Raw genomic sequence first — 17,766 nt, 5'->3', positions numbered from 1 at the left:
ACCGAGCCCCGCTCGCGGGGCGACCGAACCACCCTGCTCTGGCGGCTCCGCCGCTACGGTCATTCCCCGGTTCGCCCCGCAGCCTAGCGGTGCGAAAGGGCAGACTACAACTCCCACCTCCCCTCCGCGCCTGAGGCGCTCGGACTCCAAGTCCCGTCGCGCCCCGCGACTCGCGGCGGTGTTGTCGGCGGCCCCAAGATGGCGGCGGTGGCGGCGGGCGCGGCGGCCCCTCAGCAGCCGCCGCCGCCTCAGCAGCCGCCGCAGCCGGCGGGAGGCGGCGGGAGCGGCTCTGGGGAGGCGGCGGGAGCCGCGGGTGGTGCCGGAGGCGGCGGCGGAGGTGCCGGAGGGGGTGGCGGCGCAGCCGGGCCTGCGCCGGGCTCGGGGTCGGGCGGCGGCGCGGCCGCGGGCGAGTCGTGGTACCTGGCGCTGCTGGGCCTGGCCGAGCATTTCCGCACGTCCAGCCCGCCCAAGGTGCGGCTGTGCGTGCACTGCCTGCAGGCCGTGCTGCCCCGCAAGCCCCCGGCCCGCATGGAGGCCCGCACGCACCTCCAGCTCGGCTCCGTCCTCTACCACCACACCCGCAACGGCGACCAGGCCCGCGGGCACCTGGAGAAGGCGGTGAGCGGGGCTGGGATGGCCTTGGGAAACACGGGAGGCTTGGGAAGGGGGGAGCGGGGGTGCCGCTGCATGGAGAAGGGGTTGGGGGGGATGGAGACAGGTGTCTGGGCATTTGGAGAAGGTAAAGAGTAGCGGAAGGGGCGGCCCAGGGGTGTTGGCAGCTGGAAAAGATGAGGAGCAGGACAGGGGGGCAGTGGGAGGCTCCTGCACGGAGGGGAGAGGGTGTCAGGGCGGTTCTGGTGGGTGTTAGTGCCAGCCTAACCCGCTGTGTTCTCTTGCAGTGGCTGATATCCCAGCAGGTATCCTTTTCCCAGGATCCAGGATGGGCTCCAAGCTCCAAACAGCTCCAAGGAAACTCCAGAAACGCCTCAAGGGCCTGGGGGTGGGGGCATGGAAAGGGTGTTTTAATCTGCTTCATCACAGAACCATGGAGTTTGGGTTGGAAGGGACCTTAAATCCCACCTCATGCCCACCTTCCTGAGGGTTTTTGGAGGATTTGCTGCTGTTTCCCACCCAGATTTTGTGGTTCCCTTAACCCTGGTGCCAGATCCCCCAGTTTGAAGACGTGAAGTTTGAGGCAGCCAGTTTGCTGTCAGAGCTCTACTGCCAGGAGGTGAGAGAAACCCCCCAAAACCCCTCTGTGCCCCTCAGCTCTGGGTTTCTCCCCAAATCCCAGATTTCTCCAGTCCCATCCAACCCTACCTTGGACATTTCAAGGGCGCAGCAGCCCCAAACTTCTCCCACTTTATTTTTATTGCTTCCAACGCTCTGATCCCTCCCTCCCAACCCCCCCTGGAGGGTTCAGCGTGGTTTTCCAGGGAATTCCAGGGCTGTGGGATTCCAGGATCCGGGTTTGTGGTGACTGGGGGTGTCTGTGTTGCAGAATTCCGTGGACACGGCCAAGCCCCTGCTGCGTAAAGCCATCCAGATCTCCCAGCAGACTCCCTACTGGCACTGCAGGCTGCTCTTCCAGCTGGCTGTGAGTCCTTGGAGCAGCAATTCCTTGGGATAAAACCCTGCAAAAAATCCTGCATCCCCATTCCAAACAGCCTGGAAGCCTTGCATTCTCTTATTCCCTAAAATACTGCTGTTAATGGGGGGTTTTTATCCCTTTATCCCCTAAAAATTTGTTGTTAATGGAGAGGGAAAAGGCAAATCCAGGGTGGGAATTGGTGTTGGATTGGATCAAGGAATCAGCCAGGATCACTGTGTGGGAATTGGGGGGAAAAAATCCATTTTGGGGTTTATCCTGCTGGGCTTGGAAGTGTTGATTGTTTAATGTGGGATAGGAGAAGGAGGAAAATTATCCAGCAAGAAAAGTCTCCAAGGAAAGTTTTTATTCCTGCTCTGGAATATGCTCAAGAATATTTATGATTTAAAAATACTGGTGAAGATAGAGGCACACTGAAGTGCATTTATGGAAAAAGAACTTTAATTCCTTGTGGATTAAGGAATATTTAGTCTCCCAGGAATTGAGGAATATTTTGTTTTCCAGGAGTTCATCCTGAGGACTCTGAAGCTTTTCCTCTCCTTAGAGCTTCCCATTTTTCCCTGATTTCCCATTTCCTTTGAGCCTGTTCTTCTCTTCCTGAATTCCCACCTGAGTTTGGGAAAAGGATAAAATTTGGGAACGCACCTTGGGGGTTCTTCTTGCTGGGAAAACTCTTGTTTCAAGTGACAATCCCTGGGTTTTTTGGAGTTGTTGGGATTTGATCAACACTGGATTTTCACCCTTTGCAGGATCTGCCTTCCATTTTTAACCAATTCCTCATTAATTAGGAATTTGAAGGTAAAAAAATCCTTCTGGGCTCAGACAACTCCTTGGAAACCCCACAGATTTCTTTGGAAAACGGGTCTAAAACCCCTTGAAGGAGCAGGAATTTGTAAACCCAGGGGTAATGGCATTTTTTGGGGATTCGTGGAGCAAATCCTGGATTTTTATGGCAGTTTTTATTCCCATTTTTCAGCAACTCCACACGCTGGAGAAGGATTTGGTGTCGGCCTGTGACCTGCTGGGCGTGGGGGCGGAGTACGCGCGCGTGGTGGGCTCCGAGTACACCAGGTGACAGCTCTGCCTTCCCCAGGGATCCCTGGCATTCCCTGCCCGAATTCCCTGGGATTCCCTGCCCGAATTCCCTGGGATTCTCTGCCCGAATTCCCTGGGATTCCCTGCCCGAATTCCCTGGGATTCCCTTCGTGATTTCCCTGGGATTCCCTTCGTGATTTCCCTGGGCTTCCCTCCCTGATTTCCCTGGGATTCCCTTTGTGATTCCCTTTGTGATTTCCCTGGGATTCCCTTTGTGATTCCCTTTGTGATTTCCCTGGGATTCCCTTTGTGATTCCCTTTGTGATTTCCCTGGGATTCCCTTTGTGATTCCCTTTGTGATTTCCCTGGGATTCCCTTTGTGATTTCCCTGGGATTCCCTTTGTGATTTCCCTGGGATTCCCTTCGTGATTTCCCTGGGATTCCCTTCGTGATTTCCCTGGGATTCCCTTCGTGATTTCCCTGGGATTCCCTTCGTGATTTCCCTGGGATTCCCTTTGTGATTTCCCTGGGATTTCCTGCCTGAATTCCCTGGGATTCCCTGCCTGATTTCCCTGGGATTCCCTGCCTGATTTCCCTGGGATTCCCTGCCTGATTTCCCTGGGATTCCCTGCCTGATTTCCCTGGGATTCCCTGCCTGATTTCCCTGGGATTCCCTGCCTGATTTCCCTGGGATTTCCTGCCTGATTTCCCTGGGATTCCCTTCGTGATTTCCCTGGGATTTCCTGCCTGAATTCCTGGAATTTCATTCCCGAGTTTCCTGGGATTTCCTGCCTGGATTTCCTCCCCAATTTCCCTGGAATCTCCTACCTGAATTCCCTAGGATTTCATCCCTGAGTTCCCTGGGATTCCTTCCTCAAATTCCCTGAGATTTCCTCCCCCAGGAGTTCCTTGATCAGTTCCCTTAATCCTCTTTTTTCCCCTGTTTTCAGTGGGAGAAAAAGGCAGTTTTTTTCCCTGGTGTTTTTTTCTTTGTGGATGGAATAATTTCTTTTGGAATTTAACTTCATTTTCTTTCATTCTAGAGCCCTCTTTCTGCTCAGCAAGGGGATGGTGAGTTGGAACTCTTTTATAAATAAGTTATTTCCTGTTCAGTTGTAAATTCCAGAGGATTTTTTCTTTTTGGGGGGGGGGAGGGATAAGCAAGTGTCTTGAGGATAAATCCAACTTTTCCTCTCATTTTTTTTTTTTCTGGGAAAAATAAAAGGATTGTTGCAAATTTTCACTGGAGCTTTTGTAGTGAGGGATGGAAAAGCTGGTGGGGTGAAAGGGCTGTGAGAATCAGGTGAATATTCCAATCCTAATCCATGGAATTGGAGAATCCCTGGAATTAGAGATTCCTGGAATTAGAAAATCCATGGAATTTTTGTTTTGGAAGAACCAGGGACACCTCCCACTATCCCAGGCAGCTCCAGCCTTGAGGCAGCCCCATTTTCCATGGGGAATTGTCATTCCCTGAGGGTTTATCCTGACAAAAGTTGGATTTTCCTTGGGAATTGCAGCTGCTGCTGATGGAGAGGAAGCTGCAGGAGGTTCACCCGCTGCTGACGCTGTGTGGGCAGATCGTGGAGAACTGGCAGGGCAATCCCATCCAGAAGGAATCCCTCAGGGTCTTCTTCCTGGTCCTGCAGGTCACACATTACCTGGATGCTGGCCAGGTACGTGCCACCTTCCAGCTGGGAATTTGGGACAGGGATATTCCCTAAAAAATCAGCCCTAAAAGGATTTTTGTATTTTTATTTTGTAATGGAAGCAAACTGCTGTTGGTTTTATTTCCAAATTAAATGAAGAGTGAGGAAATGATGTTAATTTAGAGATGTTGTCCGTGATATTTTTATATCCATGGTGGTCTCTGTTGCTTCCCTGGTGTGTTGGAGGGAATAACAGGAATTTTTGGGGGATTTTGGGAATATTTTGAGAATCCCTTACTGCCGTTCACCCCCGTAAAGCGCTGAGGGTCATCAATCCTAAACCAACCCCCTAAATATGGGATGCTGGGAAGTCTCCCCTGTCCCAGAGCAGAATTCCAGCAGTGGGAATGTGAGGAATTCCCCCTGGGAACGCTGTCGTGGCAGGTGAAGAGCGTGAAGCCGTGCCTGAAGCAGCTGCAGCAGTGCATCCAAACCATCTCCACCCTGCACGACGACGAGATCCTGCCCAGCAACCCCGCAGACCTCTTCCACTGGCTGCCCAAGGAGCACATGTGTGTGCTGGTCTACCTGGTGAGAGCTCCTCGTTAGTGCTAATTGCTAATTAATGAGGGGTTTGCAGCCAGCAGGGATGGGGGTTGTGGCTGCTTTGGGTTGTTTTTCCCTCAGCGATCCTGGGGGCTGCTCAGTGTGTGAGGAGATTGCAGGCTGGAAATAGGAATAAATAAATTATTTAATTATATATTAAATTATATATAATAATTATTAAGTGATATGTTTATTAGTACACAACTCAAACAGAAATGGAGTTATTTGTACAAATTAGAGGCAATTTGGCTCAACTTTATCAACTATTTGGTGCTCTCAGTGTCCGTGTGGTGATGCTGTGGGAGCTGCTCAGTGTGTGAGGAGATTCCAGCCTGGAAATGGGAATTAATTCATTAATTATTGAATGATCTATTAATTAGTACTTGACTCAAATTGAACTTGAGTTATTTGTACAAATTAGAGCCATTTTGGCTCAACTTTATCAACTGTTTGGTGCTCTCAATGTCCGTGGGGTGATGCTGAGGGAGATGCTCAGTGTGTGAGGAGATTCCAGCCTGGAAATGGGAATTAATTGATTAATTATGAAATTATATATTAATTAGTACCTGACTCAAATAGAAATTGAGTTATTTGTACAAATCAGAGTCACTTTTTCTTCATTTTATCAGCTGCTGCGTGTTGGTCTTGCCTCAGTGTCCAGGGATGGTGCTGAGGGGGCTGCTCAGTGTGTGAGGAGATTCCAGCCTGGAAACTGGAATTAATTGATTAATTATTGAATGATATATTAATTAGTACCTGACTCAAATTGAAATTGAGTTATTTGTACAAATCAGAGTCACTTTGGCTTAATTTTATCAGCTGCTGGGTGATTGTTCTACCTCAGCATCCATGGGATGATGCTGAGGGAGCTGCTCAGTGTGTGAGGAGATTCCAGGCTGGAAATGGGAATTAATTAATTAATAACTCATTCATTGATTAATTAATACCTGACTCAAATGAAAATTGAATCATTTGTACAAAGCAGAACCATTCTGGCTTCATTTAACCAACGTGAGGAGAGCTGGACTTGGAATTGCTGAAGGATTTTGTTCCATTTCTTGGAGATTATTCCAATCCTTGGTAAAAAGTCTGGGATTTGAGGAATTCTGTGAATTCCCAGCCCTTCCCTCTGCACAGACAAATTTTGGGAATAGTGGAATAGCTGGGGTGGGAAGGAGCTTTAAAATCATCCATTCCCACCCTCTCAGTCTCACCTCCCACTATCCTGGGCTGCTCCAGAACTTTTCCAGGGATTTCTGCTGTGGGAATTGCATCCCAGGGGAATTCCTGAGGGGGATAATCCTTGCTGTGCTTCCCTGCAGGTGACAGTGATGCATTCCATGCAGGCAGGCTACCTGGAGAAGGCTCAGAAGTACACGGACAAAGCCCTCATGCAGCTGGAGAAGCTCAAAAGTAAGGAAAAAGGGCTTGGAATTCAGCTGGATTCCAGGAAAATCCTGGAAAATCCCGTTATTTGTTCCTCATTTAAACCCATCCCACAGCCTTGTTGAGCTGCTGGGTCAGCCTAAAACTAAAACTGAGATTAAACCCCTGATTTTAAGGCCAGGTGGTGGCCTTGGAGTACAAATTCAACTTTTTGGGTGTTGTGGTTATTTTTGGGGTGGGATTTGAAACATTCCATAAATGCCTGATGGAATTGCTCCTGCTCCTTTCCCAGTGCTGGACTGCAGCCCCATCCTGTCCTCATTCCAAGTGATTTTGTTGGAACACATCATCATGTGCAGGCTGGTGACGGGACACAAAGCCACAGCCCTGCAGGAGGTAATGCCTCCCAAAAAAATGGGAATATTCTACAGGAAAAACCTCTGAAACGTGGGAATTGCAGTTTTGGGCTCAGGTGGGAATTCCTGCTGGGTTGTTCATGGATACAGCCAGCCTTGGTGGGGCTTGGGAAATGTGGGATTGGCTCCTCTTAAAAATATTTAAGGACACTTTGGGATTGATCATGGATAAAAGCAATAATTGGTTGGACTGACACCTTCCTGGTGGCAATTCCAGGCTGATTCCAGTGGTTTTTTCCCATTCCATCCATTCCAGAGTGCCTCCTTCCTCTTCCTCTTCATGTTCCTGCCTTGTCCAGGTGTTTCCCATTCCTGCTTTTCCTCATCTTTCCTGGTTGATTTGGGTTGTTCCAGAGCAAACTGCACTTTTTGGTTTTTTCCCCATTTTTCCAATCATTTTAAAATCCTAGGAATCCATCCCAGGACTGGATCATCCCATCCTCGCTGTCAATGTCACTGGGAATTATGTCCCGGGAATGGGGAGGGATTCAGCCTCCTGAAACTCATCCCAATCCCAGATTTTGGGAGGTTCTATCCCACTTTTCCTGGAAAACCCGGAGCATTTCCGGAGGGATCCGTGTCTGTGAATTCCAGGGGGTGGAGGAAACCATTCCAAAGCAGCTGGGATGTGGGAGGGACGTGAGGAAATCCCTTTTGCTGTGCTGGCAGCACACCCAGCCTCTCCTTTGATCCAGGAGATCCTGGAGCCCATCCCTGCATCCACGAGGGGTGCAGGGAGCGGGATTTGGGGGAAAAAGCGTCAAAAACGGAGAATTGTGTCTTTCCCCCAGATCTCCCAGGTCTGCCAGCTGTGCCAGCAGTCTCCCAGGCTCTTCTCCAACCACGCTGCCCAGCTGCACACGCTCCTGGTGAGTTTTTTTGGGGTGAAAACTGGGAATTCTGCATCCCACCCGGAATTCCGGAGGGGGGATTCCCGCCCTGTGCTGCTGGGGGAGCTCATCCCCACCTGGAAACCCTTTGGGAACAGAATTCCAGGGTGGCTTGGGAGGGCAGGGGCACTTCCCGCTATCCCAAGTTGCTCCAGCAATTCCTGCAGAGAAAAATCCCATTTTTCTGTGGAGAAAATTCCTGGGATTTGGCTTTCCCTGGGTGTTTTTGACATCAAGGCCTTGTCTGGCAGCAGTTTATTCATGAAGGGAGGAAAAATTGGGGAGAAAGGGAAATCCAGGGGTTTCAGCTGTGCCCACTGGAGATGGTTTTATGTGGGAATTGTGGAGGGGGAAGGGTTTTTCTAGGGAATACTGAGTTTTCCATGATTTTAAGAAAGCTTTTTTTCCTATGATTAATTTATTTTAAATGACATTTTGTGGAAATTCCTTATTTCCCCCACACCTGAGACTTGTTGCTCCCTTTTTCCTGCTGTTATCCCAATATTCCCAAGGATTTAGGAATGTTTTGGGCTGCATTCCCAAAAAATATCCTTTCTTTTCCAGGGTCTCTACTGCATCTCTGTCAACTGCATGGATAACGCAGAAGCACAATTCACTACAGCACTGAGGGTGAGATTTCATTCCCAAATTTTCCCCTGGAAACTTAAGGATGGCAATTTGAATTTGGAAGGGAAACCTTCCTTAATTCCATTATTTATTAATTATTTTCCTTGGATTGGAGGGGGGTGGATTTTTAACATTCAAGTATCAATGTAATTTTTTTTTTTTTTTTTTTTTTTTTTTTTTTAGCCAGGATTTATTTTTAATGGGAATGAACAAATAGGATAGGACTGAAATATTTGTGAATTTTCTCCTTTCCAGCTCACAACCCACCAGGAGCTGTGGGCGTTCATTGTCACCAACCTGGCCAGCGTCTACATCCGGGAGGGGAATCGGCACCAGGAGGTGAGCTGGGCTCCCCAATCCTGCTTTTCTGTGGAGAAAATTCCTGAATTTCTGCTTTTCCTGGGTGTTTTTGCTATCAGGGCCTTGCTGGCCACAGCTCCTTTATGAGGGGAGTGAGAAATCCCAACTTTCTGTGGAGAAAATTCCTGAATTTCTGCTTTTCCTGGGTGTTTTTGCCGTCAGGGTCTTGCTGGCAGAATCTCATTCATCAGGGGAATGTGAAATCCCAGTTTTCTGTGGAGAAATGTCCTGAAATTCTGCTTTTCCTGGGCGTTTTTGCCATCAGGGCCTTGCTGGCTGCAGCTCCTTTATAAGGAGAGTGAGAAATCCCAGTTTTCTGTGGAGAAAATCCCTGGGATTTGCCTTTTTCTGGGGGTTTTTGCCATCCAGGCCTTGCAAGCAGAACCTCATTCATGAGGGAGTGGGAAATCCCAACTTTCTGTGGAGAGAATTCCTGAAATTCAGTTTTTTCTGGGTGTTTTTTCTGTCAGGCCTTTGCTGGCCACAGCTCCTTCGTGAGGGGAGTGAGAAACCCCAACTTTCTGTGGAGAAAATCCCTGGGATTTGCCTTTTTCTGGGTGTTTTTGCCATCCAGGCCTTGCTGGCCACAGCTCCGTCATCAGGGGGTGGGAAATTCCAACTTTCTGTGGAGAAAATTCCTGAAATTCAGTTTTTTCTGGGTGTTTTTTCCATCAGGGCCTTGCTGGCCACAGCTTCTTTATGAGGGGACTGGGAAATCCCAGTTTTCTGTGGAGAAAATTCCTGAAATTTTGCTTTTCCTGAGTGTTTTTTCCGTCAGGGCCTTGCTGGCCACAGTTCATTCATGAGGGGAGTGGGAAATTCCAGTTTTCTGTGGAGAAAATTCCTGAAATTCTGCTTTTCCAGGGCGTTTTTTCCATCAGGGCCTTGCTGGCCACAGCTCTTTCATCAGGGGGTGGAAAATCCCAACTTTCTGTGGAGAAAATTCATGAATTTCTGCTTTTCTAGGGCATTTTTTTCTGTCAGGGCCTTGCTGGCCACAGCTCCTTTATGAGGGGAGTGAGAATTCCCAGTTTTCTGTGGAGAAAATCCCTGGGATTTGCCTTTTTCTGGATATTTTTTCCATCAGGGCCTTGCTGGCATCAGCTCCTTCATGAGGGGAGTGGGAAATCCCAACTTTCTGTGTAGAAAATTCCTGAATTTCTCCTTTTCCAGGGCATTTTTTCCATCAGGGCCTTGCTGGCCACAGCTCCTTTATGAGGGGAGTGGGAATTCCTGAGGAATCATTTGAAAAACTCCAAGTTCTGGATTATTCCCACAGTTTTTCCCACTTTTTCTCTCAAATCCTGCTTTTCTGTGGAGAAAATCCCTGGGATTTGCCTTTTTCTGGGTGTTTTTTCCATCAGGGCCTTGCTGGCAGCAGCTCCTTCGTGGCAAAAAAATATCCTTAAAATTCCTGAAATTCTTTACTTAAATTCTGGTTTTCATTAATCAAATCCAACATCAAATTCATTATCAGATCCAGCAGCTCCAGGTTTTCAGTGGGAATACAATTATCCAGGAAACACCGTGGAATTGGAGGAGTTTTAGGATAAAACTTGGATTTTTGGGATCAAAACAAGCCTAAAATTCCCAGTATTGGGATAAACTTGGTGTGGGTGGAATTTCTCTGTTTTGTTGTTGATTTTTTCCCTCGAAAAATCGATTTTTCCTTTTCCCCTCCCGTTTTCCAGCTCTACAGTTTATTGGAGAGGATAAATCCTGACCACAACTTCCCAGTGAGGTGAGAATTCCCACAAATCCCAACATTCCGGGCCGGGAGCGACAGATTTGCAGCGGGATTTTCAACAAATTAATGGGGGGAAAAAAATAAAAATCCAACTTAATTCCAAGGGGAAAACTCAGGGATGGGGCTCAGATGGAATATTCTGCTTGGAAGTTGGATTTTGGGCTGGAATTCCTGGGAATTTGGGTGGGATCCTGAGGTTATCCATGGTTTTTTTCCTTTCTGTAGTTCTCACTGTCTGCGGGCTGCAGCCTTCTACATCCGAGGGCTCTTCTCCTTTTTCCAGGGAAGATACAACGAGGCCAAGTGAGTCCAAGCCCTCAGAAAAGTGGGGAAAATGTGGGAAAAAATGTGGGAAAAAAGTGGGGAAAATGTGGGAAAAATATGGGAAAAATGTGGGAAAAAATGGGGGAAAAAAGTGGGAAAAAATGTGGGAAAAATAGGGGGAAAATGTGGGAAAAGTCACCCTGGCTTTTTTGGGATGGGGGTGGGAATGCCAAGGCTTTGTGTGCATCCCATTCCCACGGATTTCTCCTGGATTGGCTGAGGGAGAAGAGCAGGGATGTGGTGGGGGTTGGGTTCTTTACTTGGGAATCTTGGGATCTGATTCCCTCCAATCCCAAGGAATCCTTGGGAATGTTATTCCCTGCAATCCCTGAGAATCTTGGGAATGTTACCCCCTGCAATTCCAAAAAAATCCTTGGGAATTCTTGGATGGAATGTTATCACCTCCAATTCCAAGGAGTCTTTGGGAATCAGCCCCTGCAATCCTTAGAAACAATTTGGAATTCTGGGATCTTACTCCTTGCAATCCTAAGGAATCCTTGGGAATTTTGGGATCTTATTCCCAGCAATCCCAAGGAATCTTTGGGAATCGTTCCCTGCAATCCTTGGGAATCTTTGGGAATTTTGGGTCCCTTCAATCCTTGGGAATCTTCTTCCCTGGAATCCTTGGGAATCTTGGGATTGTTATTTCCTGGAATTTTGGGACTGTTATTCCCTGGAATCCTTGGGAATTTTGGGGCTGTTATTCCCTGGAACTCTTGGGAATTTTGGGACTGTTATTCCCTGGAATCCTTGGGAATTTTGGGATTGTTATTCCCTGGAATCCCTGGGCATTTTGGGATTTTAATCCCTACAATCCCAAGGAGCCCCTGGGAATCTCGTGCCTCTCATTCCTTCCCATCCCAATCCAAGAGAAAACTCAGGAATTCCTTTCCCTGAGCTCCTCCATCCATGCAGGAATCACCCCAGGCTGCTCAGGGGGGCTCCAATCCCATTTTTTTTCCCGTTTTTTCCCGTTTTTCCAGGCGTTTTTTGCGGGAGACGCTGAAGATGTCGAACGCCGAGGACCTGAACCGCCTGACCGCCTGCTCGCTGGTGCTGCTGGGCCACATCTTCTACGTGCTGGGCAACCACAGGGTGACTCCCAGAGCCCTCCCCATCCCTGCCATTCCCAGGAAAAATTCCCCAAAAAAATTCCCAAAGCAAATCGGGATAGGGGTGGGAATAATGGGATTTTTTTAAAGGGTTTTTCAGCGCTGTCACATCAAAAATCGGGATTTTCTTCCCTCTGGTTCATCCAGATCCCTCCCAGTTCTCAGAAATCCTGGAACTGGCATTCCCAGAAAAAATTCCCCCAGAAAATCCCAAAGGAAATCAGGATGTGGGTGGGAATAATGGGATTTTTTAAGGGTTTTTCAGTGCTGTCGCATCAAAAATTGGGATTTTTTTATCCCCCCGGATCATCCAAACCCCTCCCAAACCCTGGAATCCTGCAATGGGCATTCCCAGAAAAAATTCCCAAAAAATCCCTGAGAACATCCCAAATGAAATCAGGGAATCCTTGGGAATCCATTGCCTTGTACAATCCTAAGGAATCTTTAGGAATCTTGGGATTTTATTCCTTTCTATCCCAGGGAATCCCTGGCAATTTTTTGGATTTTATTCCCTGCAATCCCAGGGAATCCTTGGCAATTTTGGGATTTTATTCCTTGCAATTTTAAGGAATTCTTGGGACTGTTACTCCCTTCCATCCCAAGGAATTTTGGGATTTTATTCCTTTCAATCCCAGCAAATCCTTGGGATCTGATTCCTTTCCATCCCAGGGAATCCCTGGGAATTTTGGGATTTTATTCCCTTCAATCCCAAGGAATCCTTGGGAATCTCGAGCATTTTCCTGCCTTCCATCCCATCGAGCAGAGCGACAAAAATCCAATTTCCCACCGGGGAATTTTCCATCTTTTCCACTCAATCCGTGCTGGGAAAGGGCAGGAAAAATTCCCAAAAATGCCAATTTTTCCCTTTCCCTTCCCGATTTTCCTAGGAAAGCAACAACATGGTGGTGCCAGCCATGCAGCTGGCCAGCAAGATCCCAGACATGTCCGTGCAGCTCTGGTCCTCAGCCCTGCTCCGGGGTAAATCCGGGATCTGGGAATGTGGGAATGAGCCTGGGGAGGGGGAGATTCCAGGGAGAACCTGGGGAGGGGGAATGTGCAGCTCCAGGGGGGATTCGGGATCTGGGATTATTCTGGAAAACTGGGAAAGGGCCTCAGGGAGGGTGGGAGTGATGGGGGATTATCCCAGGGGTGTGGGGAGTGGGAATGTGCAGTGATTCAGGATCTGGGATTATCCTGGAAAACTGGGAAATGGCCTCAGGAAAGGTGGGAGTGATGGGGGATGATCCCAAGGGTTTGGGAAATGGGAATGTGCAGCTCCAGGGGTAATCAGGGATCTGGGATTATTCTGGAAAACTGGGAAAGGCCTCAGGAAAGGTGGGAGTGATGGGGGGATTATCCCAAGGGTTTGGAGAATGGGAATGTGCAGTGATTCAGGATCTGGGATTATCCTGGAAAACCGGGAAAAGCCTCAGGGAGGGTGGGAGTGATGGGGGATTATCCCAAGGGTTTGGGGAATGGGAATGTGCAGCTCCAGGGGGGATTTGGTATCCATAAAAAACTGGGATAGAGCCTTGGGAAGGGTGGGAGTGATGGGGGGATGATCCCAGGGGTGTGGGGAGTGGGAATGTGCAGCTCCAGGGGTAATCAGGGATCTGGGATCATCCTGGAAAACCAGGATAGAGCCTCAGGAAGGGTGGGAATGCCAAGGAGAAGCTGGAGCTGATCCCAAGGTTGGGAATGTGCAGGTCCAGGAGCTGATTCCAGAGGGGGAAGGGGCTCCAGGAGAGCTGGAGGGGATTTGGGATAGGGGACGGAGGGATGGGAATTCCAGGACACAGGGAATGGATTTGGGATGGGAGTGAGGATCTTGGGAAGGAATTCTTGCTGGGAGGGAATGGGCTGGAATCCCAAGAATTCCTTTGGAAAAGGGAGAAATTCAGGATCTGGGTGGAGCTTTTGGGGCAGATTTTGCTTCAAATTGAGGCGATTTTGGGATTTTATTCCTTGCAATCCTAAGGAATTCTTGGGAATTCTGGGAATTTATTCCCTGCAATCCTAAGGAATTCTTGGGAATTCTGGGATTTTATTCCCTGCTATCTCAGGTGCAGACCCCAAAGCCAGGGAGGTTTTTTGGGATGAGGGGAGCTCAGAGGTGGGAATGGGATGAATCCCAGGATTTTTCCAGCATCACCAGAGGAGGCTGGAAATCCAAAAAAATCCCAACCCAGGCAATTCCTGGGATTTTGCTGCTGCCAGGAGTTGGGAATCAGGGAAAAATCTGGGATCTCCTTGGAGCTTTTTGGGGCAGATTTTGCCTCAAATTGATGCAATTTTAGTGCAGCCCCAAACCCAGGGAGGTTTTTTGGGATGAGGGGAGCTCAGAGGTGGGGATGGGACGAATCCCAGGATTTTCCTGCCTTTTCCAGACCTGAACAAGGCCTGTGGCAATGCCATGGACGCCCACGAGGCCGCCCAGATGCACCAGAACTTCTCCCAGCAGCTGCTCCAGGACCACATCGAGGCCTGCAGCCTCCCTGAGCACAACCTGATCACGGTCAGAGCCCCACAATTCCCAACATTCCCAACATTCCCAAAATTCCCACTTTGCCCATGGCTAAAAGGACCCTGGAGTTCATTTTTATATATTTTTAAAATTTTTTTTTAGTGCTGTCACATCCAAAATTGGGATTTTTCTCCCTCTGGATCATTCAAATCCCTCCCCAATCCCTGGAATTCTGCAACTGGCATTCCCAGAAAGAAATCCCTCAAAAATATCCCCAAAAAATTGGGATATGAGCGGGAATAATGGGATTTCTGAAGGGTTTTTTTTAGTGCTGTTGCATCAAAAGTTGAGATTTTCTTCCCTCTGGATCATCCAGATCCCTCCCAGTGGGATTTTAACTTTGAAATCCCAAAAAAAACAACCTTGGAAAACCAAATCCCAGCAGGGTTCCCTGGTGGAATGTGAGATTCCCTGGGAATTCTGTGATCCTGAGGGAAGTTTTCCTGTTTTTCCTGGGTTTTTAGCTTTGAAATCCTCAAAAAAAACCCTGGAAAACCAAATCCCAGTGGGATGTGGGGTTGGAATTTGGGATCCCTGAGGCAGGGAGGGTTTTCCTGGGAATTCTGTGACGCTGAGGGAATTTCCAGGGAATTTTTCTTGGAATTCTGATCCCATTTTTCCCTTGCAGTGGACGGATGGACCCCCCCCAGTCCAGTTCCAGGCCCAGAACGGCCCCACCACCAGCCTGGCCAGTCTGCTGTGAATTCCAGGAAAAATCCTGGAAAACTCCAGGAAAACTCCAGGAAAAAAATCCACCAACAACATCCTGGGGGAAAAAAAAGAAGAAAAAGCATCAAAAACTTGGGAAAAGAAACAAAAACAACAACAACAAAAATCCATGGAAAAGCTTGCGAATTCCCTCTGGTAGTGAGAAAAACCCAGGAATTTTCCAGGGATTCCCAGAGCCTCCGGAGCTGCTTTTCCAGGTGGGAATGTCCAGGTGAATCCCAAGGTTTGATCCTGCAGGGAATTGCCAGGAAAGGTTGGGAATCCTCGGGGATAAAAGGGGATGAAGAAATCATGGATGGATTGGATTCCCAGCTGGAATTCCCCGAGGGGAAATTCCCTTTTTTTGATTTTTTTTTTGGGGAAGGAGGAATTCCAGGATTTCCTGGGATGTCCCTCCCGCAGCCACAGCTCTCCCCCACGCCTTTGGGATTGGGAAAAATCTGGAATTTTCCTGCTGATCCCAAATTTTTCCAGGCTGAAGGCACCACCTGTGCCTTAAAAGATTCCCAAATCCTGGGAATAAATCCCAAATCCAGAGGTTTGGGATGGAATTCCAGCCTTGCCCTCGGCACAAAATTCCCTTTTCCAGGTTAAATTCCCTGCTTTTAACCCAGTTTTTTTTTGTTTTTCCAGAAATCTGGAATGCTGAATCCCAGAAAAAAAACTGGGAAAGTTTTTCCAGCATCCCAGCAGCACCTGGGGTGGAACCGAGTTGTTTTTCCCAGTTGGAATTTCTCCAGATTTCTGGGAAAGGAGGAGGGAAAAAAACTCTGGAATTCTTGGGGAGAGGAAAAACAAAACCCTGGAACTGCCAGGGATTTTTGGGAATTTTTAATCCCACCTGGATGGGAAGGAACCTTAAAAATTCCTTTAAAATTCCCTCATTTCCATCATCTTTCCTCCCCAGATCTTTTTCCAGAGCAAGGAAATTTTCCCACTCAAATTCCTCAATTTTTTCCCTCTGGAATTCATTCCAGGGTTGAGATTTTTGGTCCCATTCCCCAAAAAAATTTGCATTTTCCAGGTTTTTTTTATCCCCATGGAAATCCTGGTCCTAAAAAATCTGCAAAGGACCCAAAAATCCCTGGAAATTTTGGGGATTGAGGATTGGGAGTTTTTATTCCGGATTTTTTTTGGGATTAAAGAAAACCCTCGGTGCCATTGGAACTCAAAAATCCCAAAATTCCCAAATCCAGGGATTTTCCAGCCTGAATCCAGGGCTGGAATTGCCATGGAAAATTCCAGAGGCTCCTGGGGGGTTTTTTTGGGATTTTTGGGACAGAACCATCCCAGGAATTTTGGGAATCTGGGGATTTTCATCAGGAACTGGGGGAAGTTTTTCCCACTTTTTGACCTTTTTGGGAAGCACATTCCCAGTTTTTATTTCCTCTGGAGTGCAACAATTCCTTGGAATCTTTTTCCTTGGAATTTTCCTGGCTTGGGAAAGGCTGAAATTCCCAAATCTCAGCCAGGAAATCCAAATTTTCCTTTCGAACTCCGTAACGTTTCCAGAATATTCTGGAATTCCAGGCCCAACTCAGATCCAGCTTGGAATTTTGGGCTCAAATTCCCAAATTTTAGGCTGGAGAAGCCTCGGGATGATCCCAATCCCAGGGCAGGGACACTTCCACTATTCCAGGCTGCTCCCACCTGCATTTGAGCACTTCCAGGGCGGCCAAATCCCAAAAAACTTTGGGAAAAACCCGGAAAAATAAAAAAAAATTGGGAAAAAAATCCCAATTCTGGAGAGCTGTGGTTGGGGCTGAGCTTTGGGAATTCCCCAGGTGGGAAAAAAAAGCCTTGGGAGACGCCGAGGAAGGAGCAGAATTCCCAAAAATTCCCCCAAATTCCCAATTTTCCGCCTTCGATCTCCAGTGAAAATCCATCAAAAATCGGTGAAACAGCCGGAAAATCCCTTGGGAATTCTGGGAGAGGGGGGGTTGGGGTGGGAGCTCCGAGCTGATCCCAGCTCCCGAGGGCTCCTCCCGCCGCCGGAATTCCCAAATTCCCAAATTCCCGGCGGAAATTCCAATGTACAGAGCTTTTTACCATTGTATATTAAATTATTTAATAGCTTCTCGTGGCAGCTTCTCCTTTTTTATTGTCATGGAGCAGAGCTGGGAAAGAGGAGCTGGAATTCTTTGGAATTTTGGAGGAGAACAGGAGGCAAAAAGGGGGGGAACCAAATCTGGGGGATTAAATCTTCATGGGAATGATCCCAGATCCCACTGGGAATGATCCCAGGATTAAATCCCAGTGGGAATGATCCCAAATCCCATCAGGAATGATCCCAGGATTAAATCTGTGCAGGAATGATCCCAGATCCCAGTGGGAATGGGTTAAATCCCAATGGGAATGATCCCAAGGGTTAAATCCCATCAGGAATGATCCCAAGGGTTAAATCCGAGCAGGAATGATCCCAAATCCCACTGGGAATGATCCCAGGGGTTAAATCCCAATGGGAATGATCCCAAATTCCATCAGAAATGATCCCAGATCCCACTGGGAATGATCCCAAAGGTTAAATCCCAGTGGGAATGATCCCAAATCCCATCAGAAATGATCCAAGATCCCACTGGGAATGGGTTAAATCCCTGCAGGAATGAGCCCAAATCCCAATGGGAATGCGTTAAATCCCACTGGGAATGATCCCAAATCCCATCAGGAATGATCCCAAGGGTTAAATCCCAGTGGGAATGATGTTAAATCCCAAATGGGAATGATCTCAAGGGTTAAATCCGAGCAGGAATGA

The 17,766-nt window shown here is 48.1% G+C and overlaps 1 protein-coding gene across 1 annotated transcript; it reads left to right on the top strand.

Annotated features, from left to right (window-relative positions):
- Window positions 1-198: 198 nt before the first annotated feature.
- Window positions 199-17,106, top strand: MAU2 (MAU2 sister chromatid cohesion factor; the record flags this gene model as incomplete). Its single annotated transcript, XM_084221082.1, has 19 exons — window positions 199-618; window positions 900-917; window positions 1,166-1,231; window positions 1,502-1,597; window positions 2,586-2,680; window positions 3,688-3,715; window positions 4,165-4,320; window positions 4,738-4,884; window positions 6,222-6,312; window positions 6,578-6,681; window positions 7,493-7,570; window positions 8,156-8,221; window positions 8,474-8,557; window positions 10,270-10,319; window positions 10,551-10,628; window positions 11,633-11,744; window positions 12,649-12,739; window positions 14,149-14,276; window positions 14,914-17,106. The coding sequence occupies 19 exons, from the start codon at window positions 199-201 to the stop codon at window positions 14,986-14,988; spliced, it is 1,983 nt and encodes a 660-aa protein (XP_084077208.1). The 3' UTR covers window positions 14,989-17,106.
- Between the last annotated feature and the right edge of the window lie 660 nt (window positions 17,107-17,766).

This window comes from Fringilla coelebs (genome assembly GCF_963513975.1).
Source record: "Fringilla coelebs genome assembly, chromosome: 24".
Classification (NCBI taxonomy): Eukaryota; Metazoa; Chordata; class Aves; order Passeriformes; family Fringillidae; genus Fringilla; species Fringilla coelebs.
The sequence above is the reverse complement of the archived record's forward strand: the minus strand, read 5'-3'. Positions and strand labels throughout refer to the sequence as shown.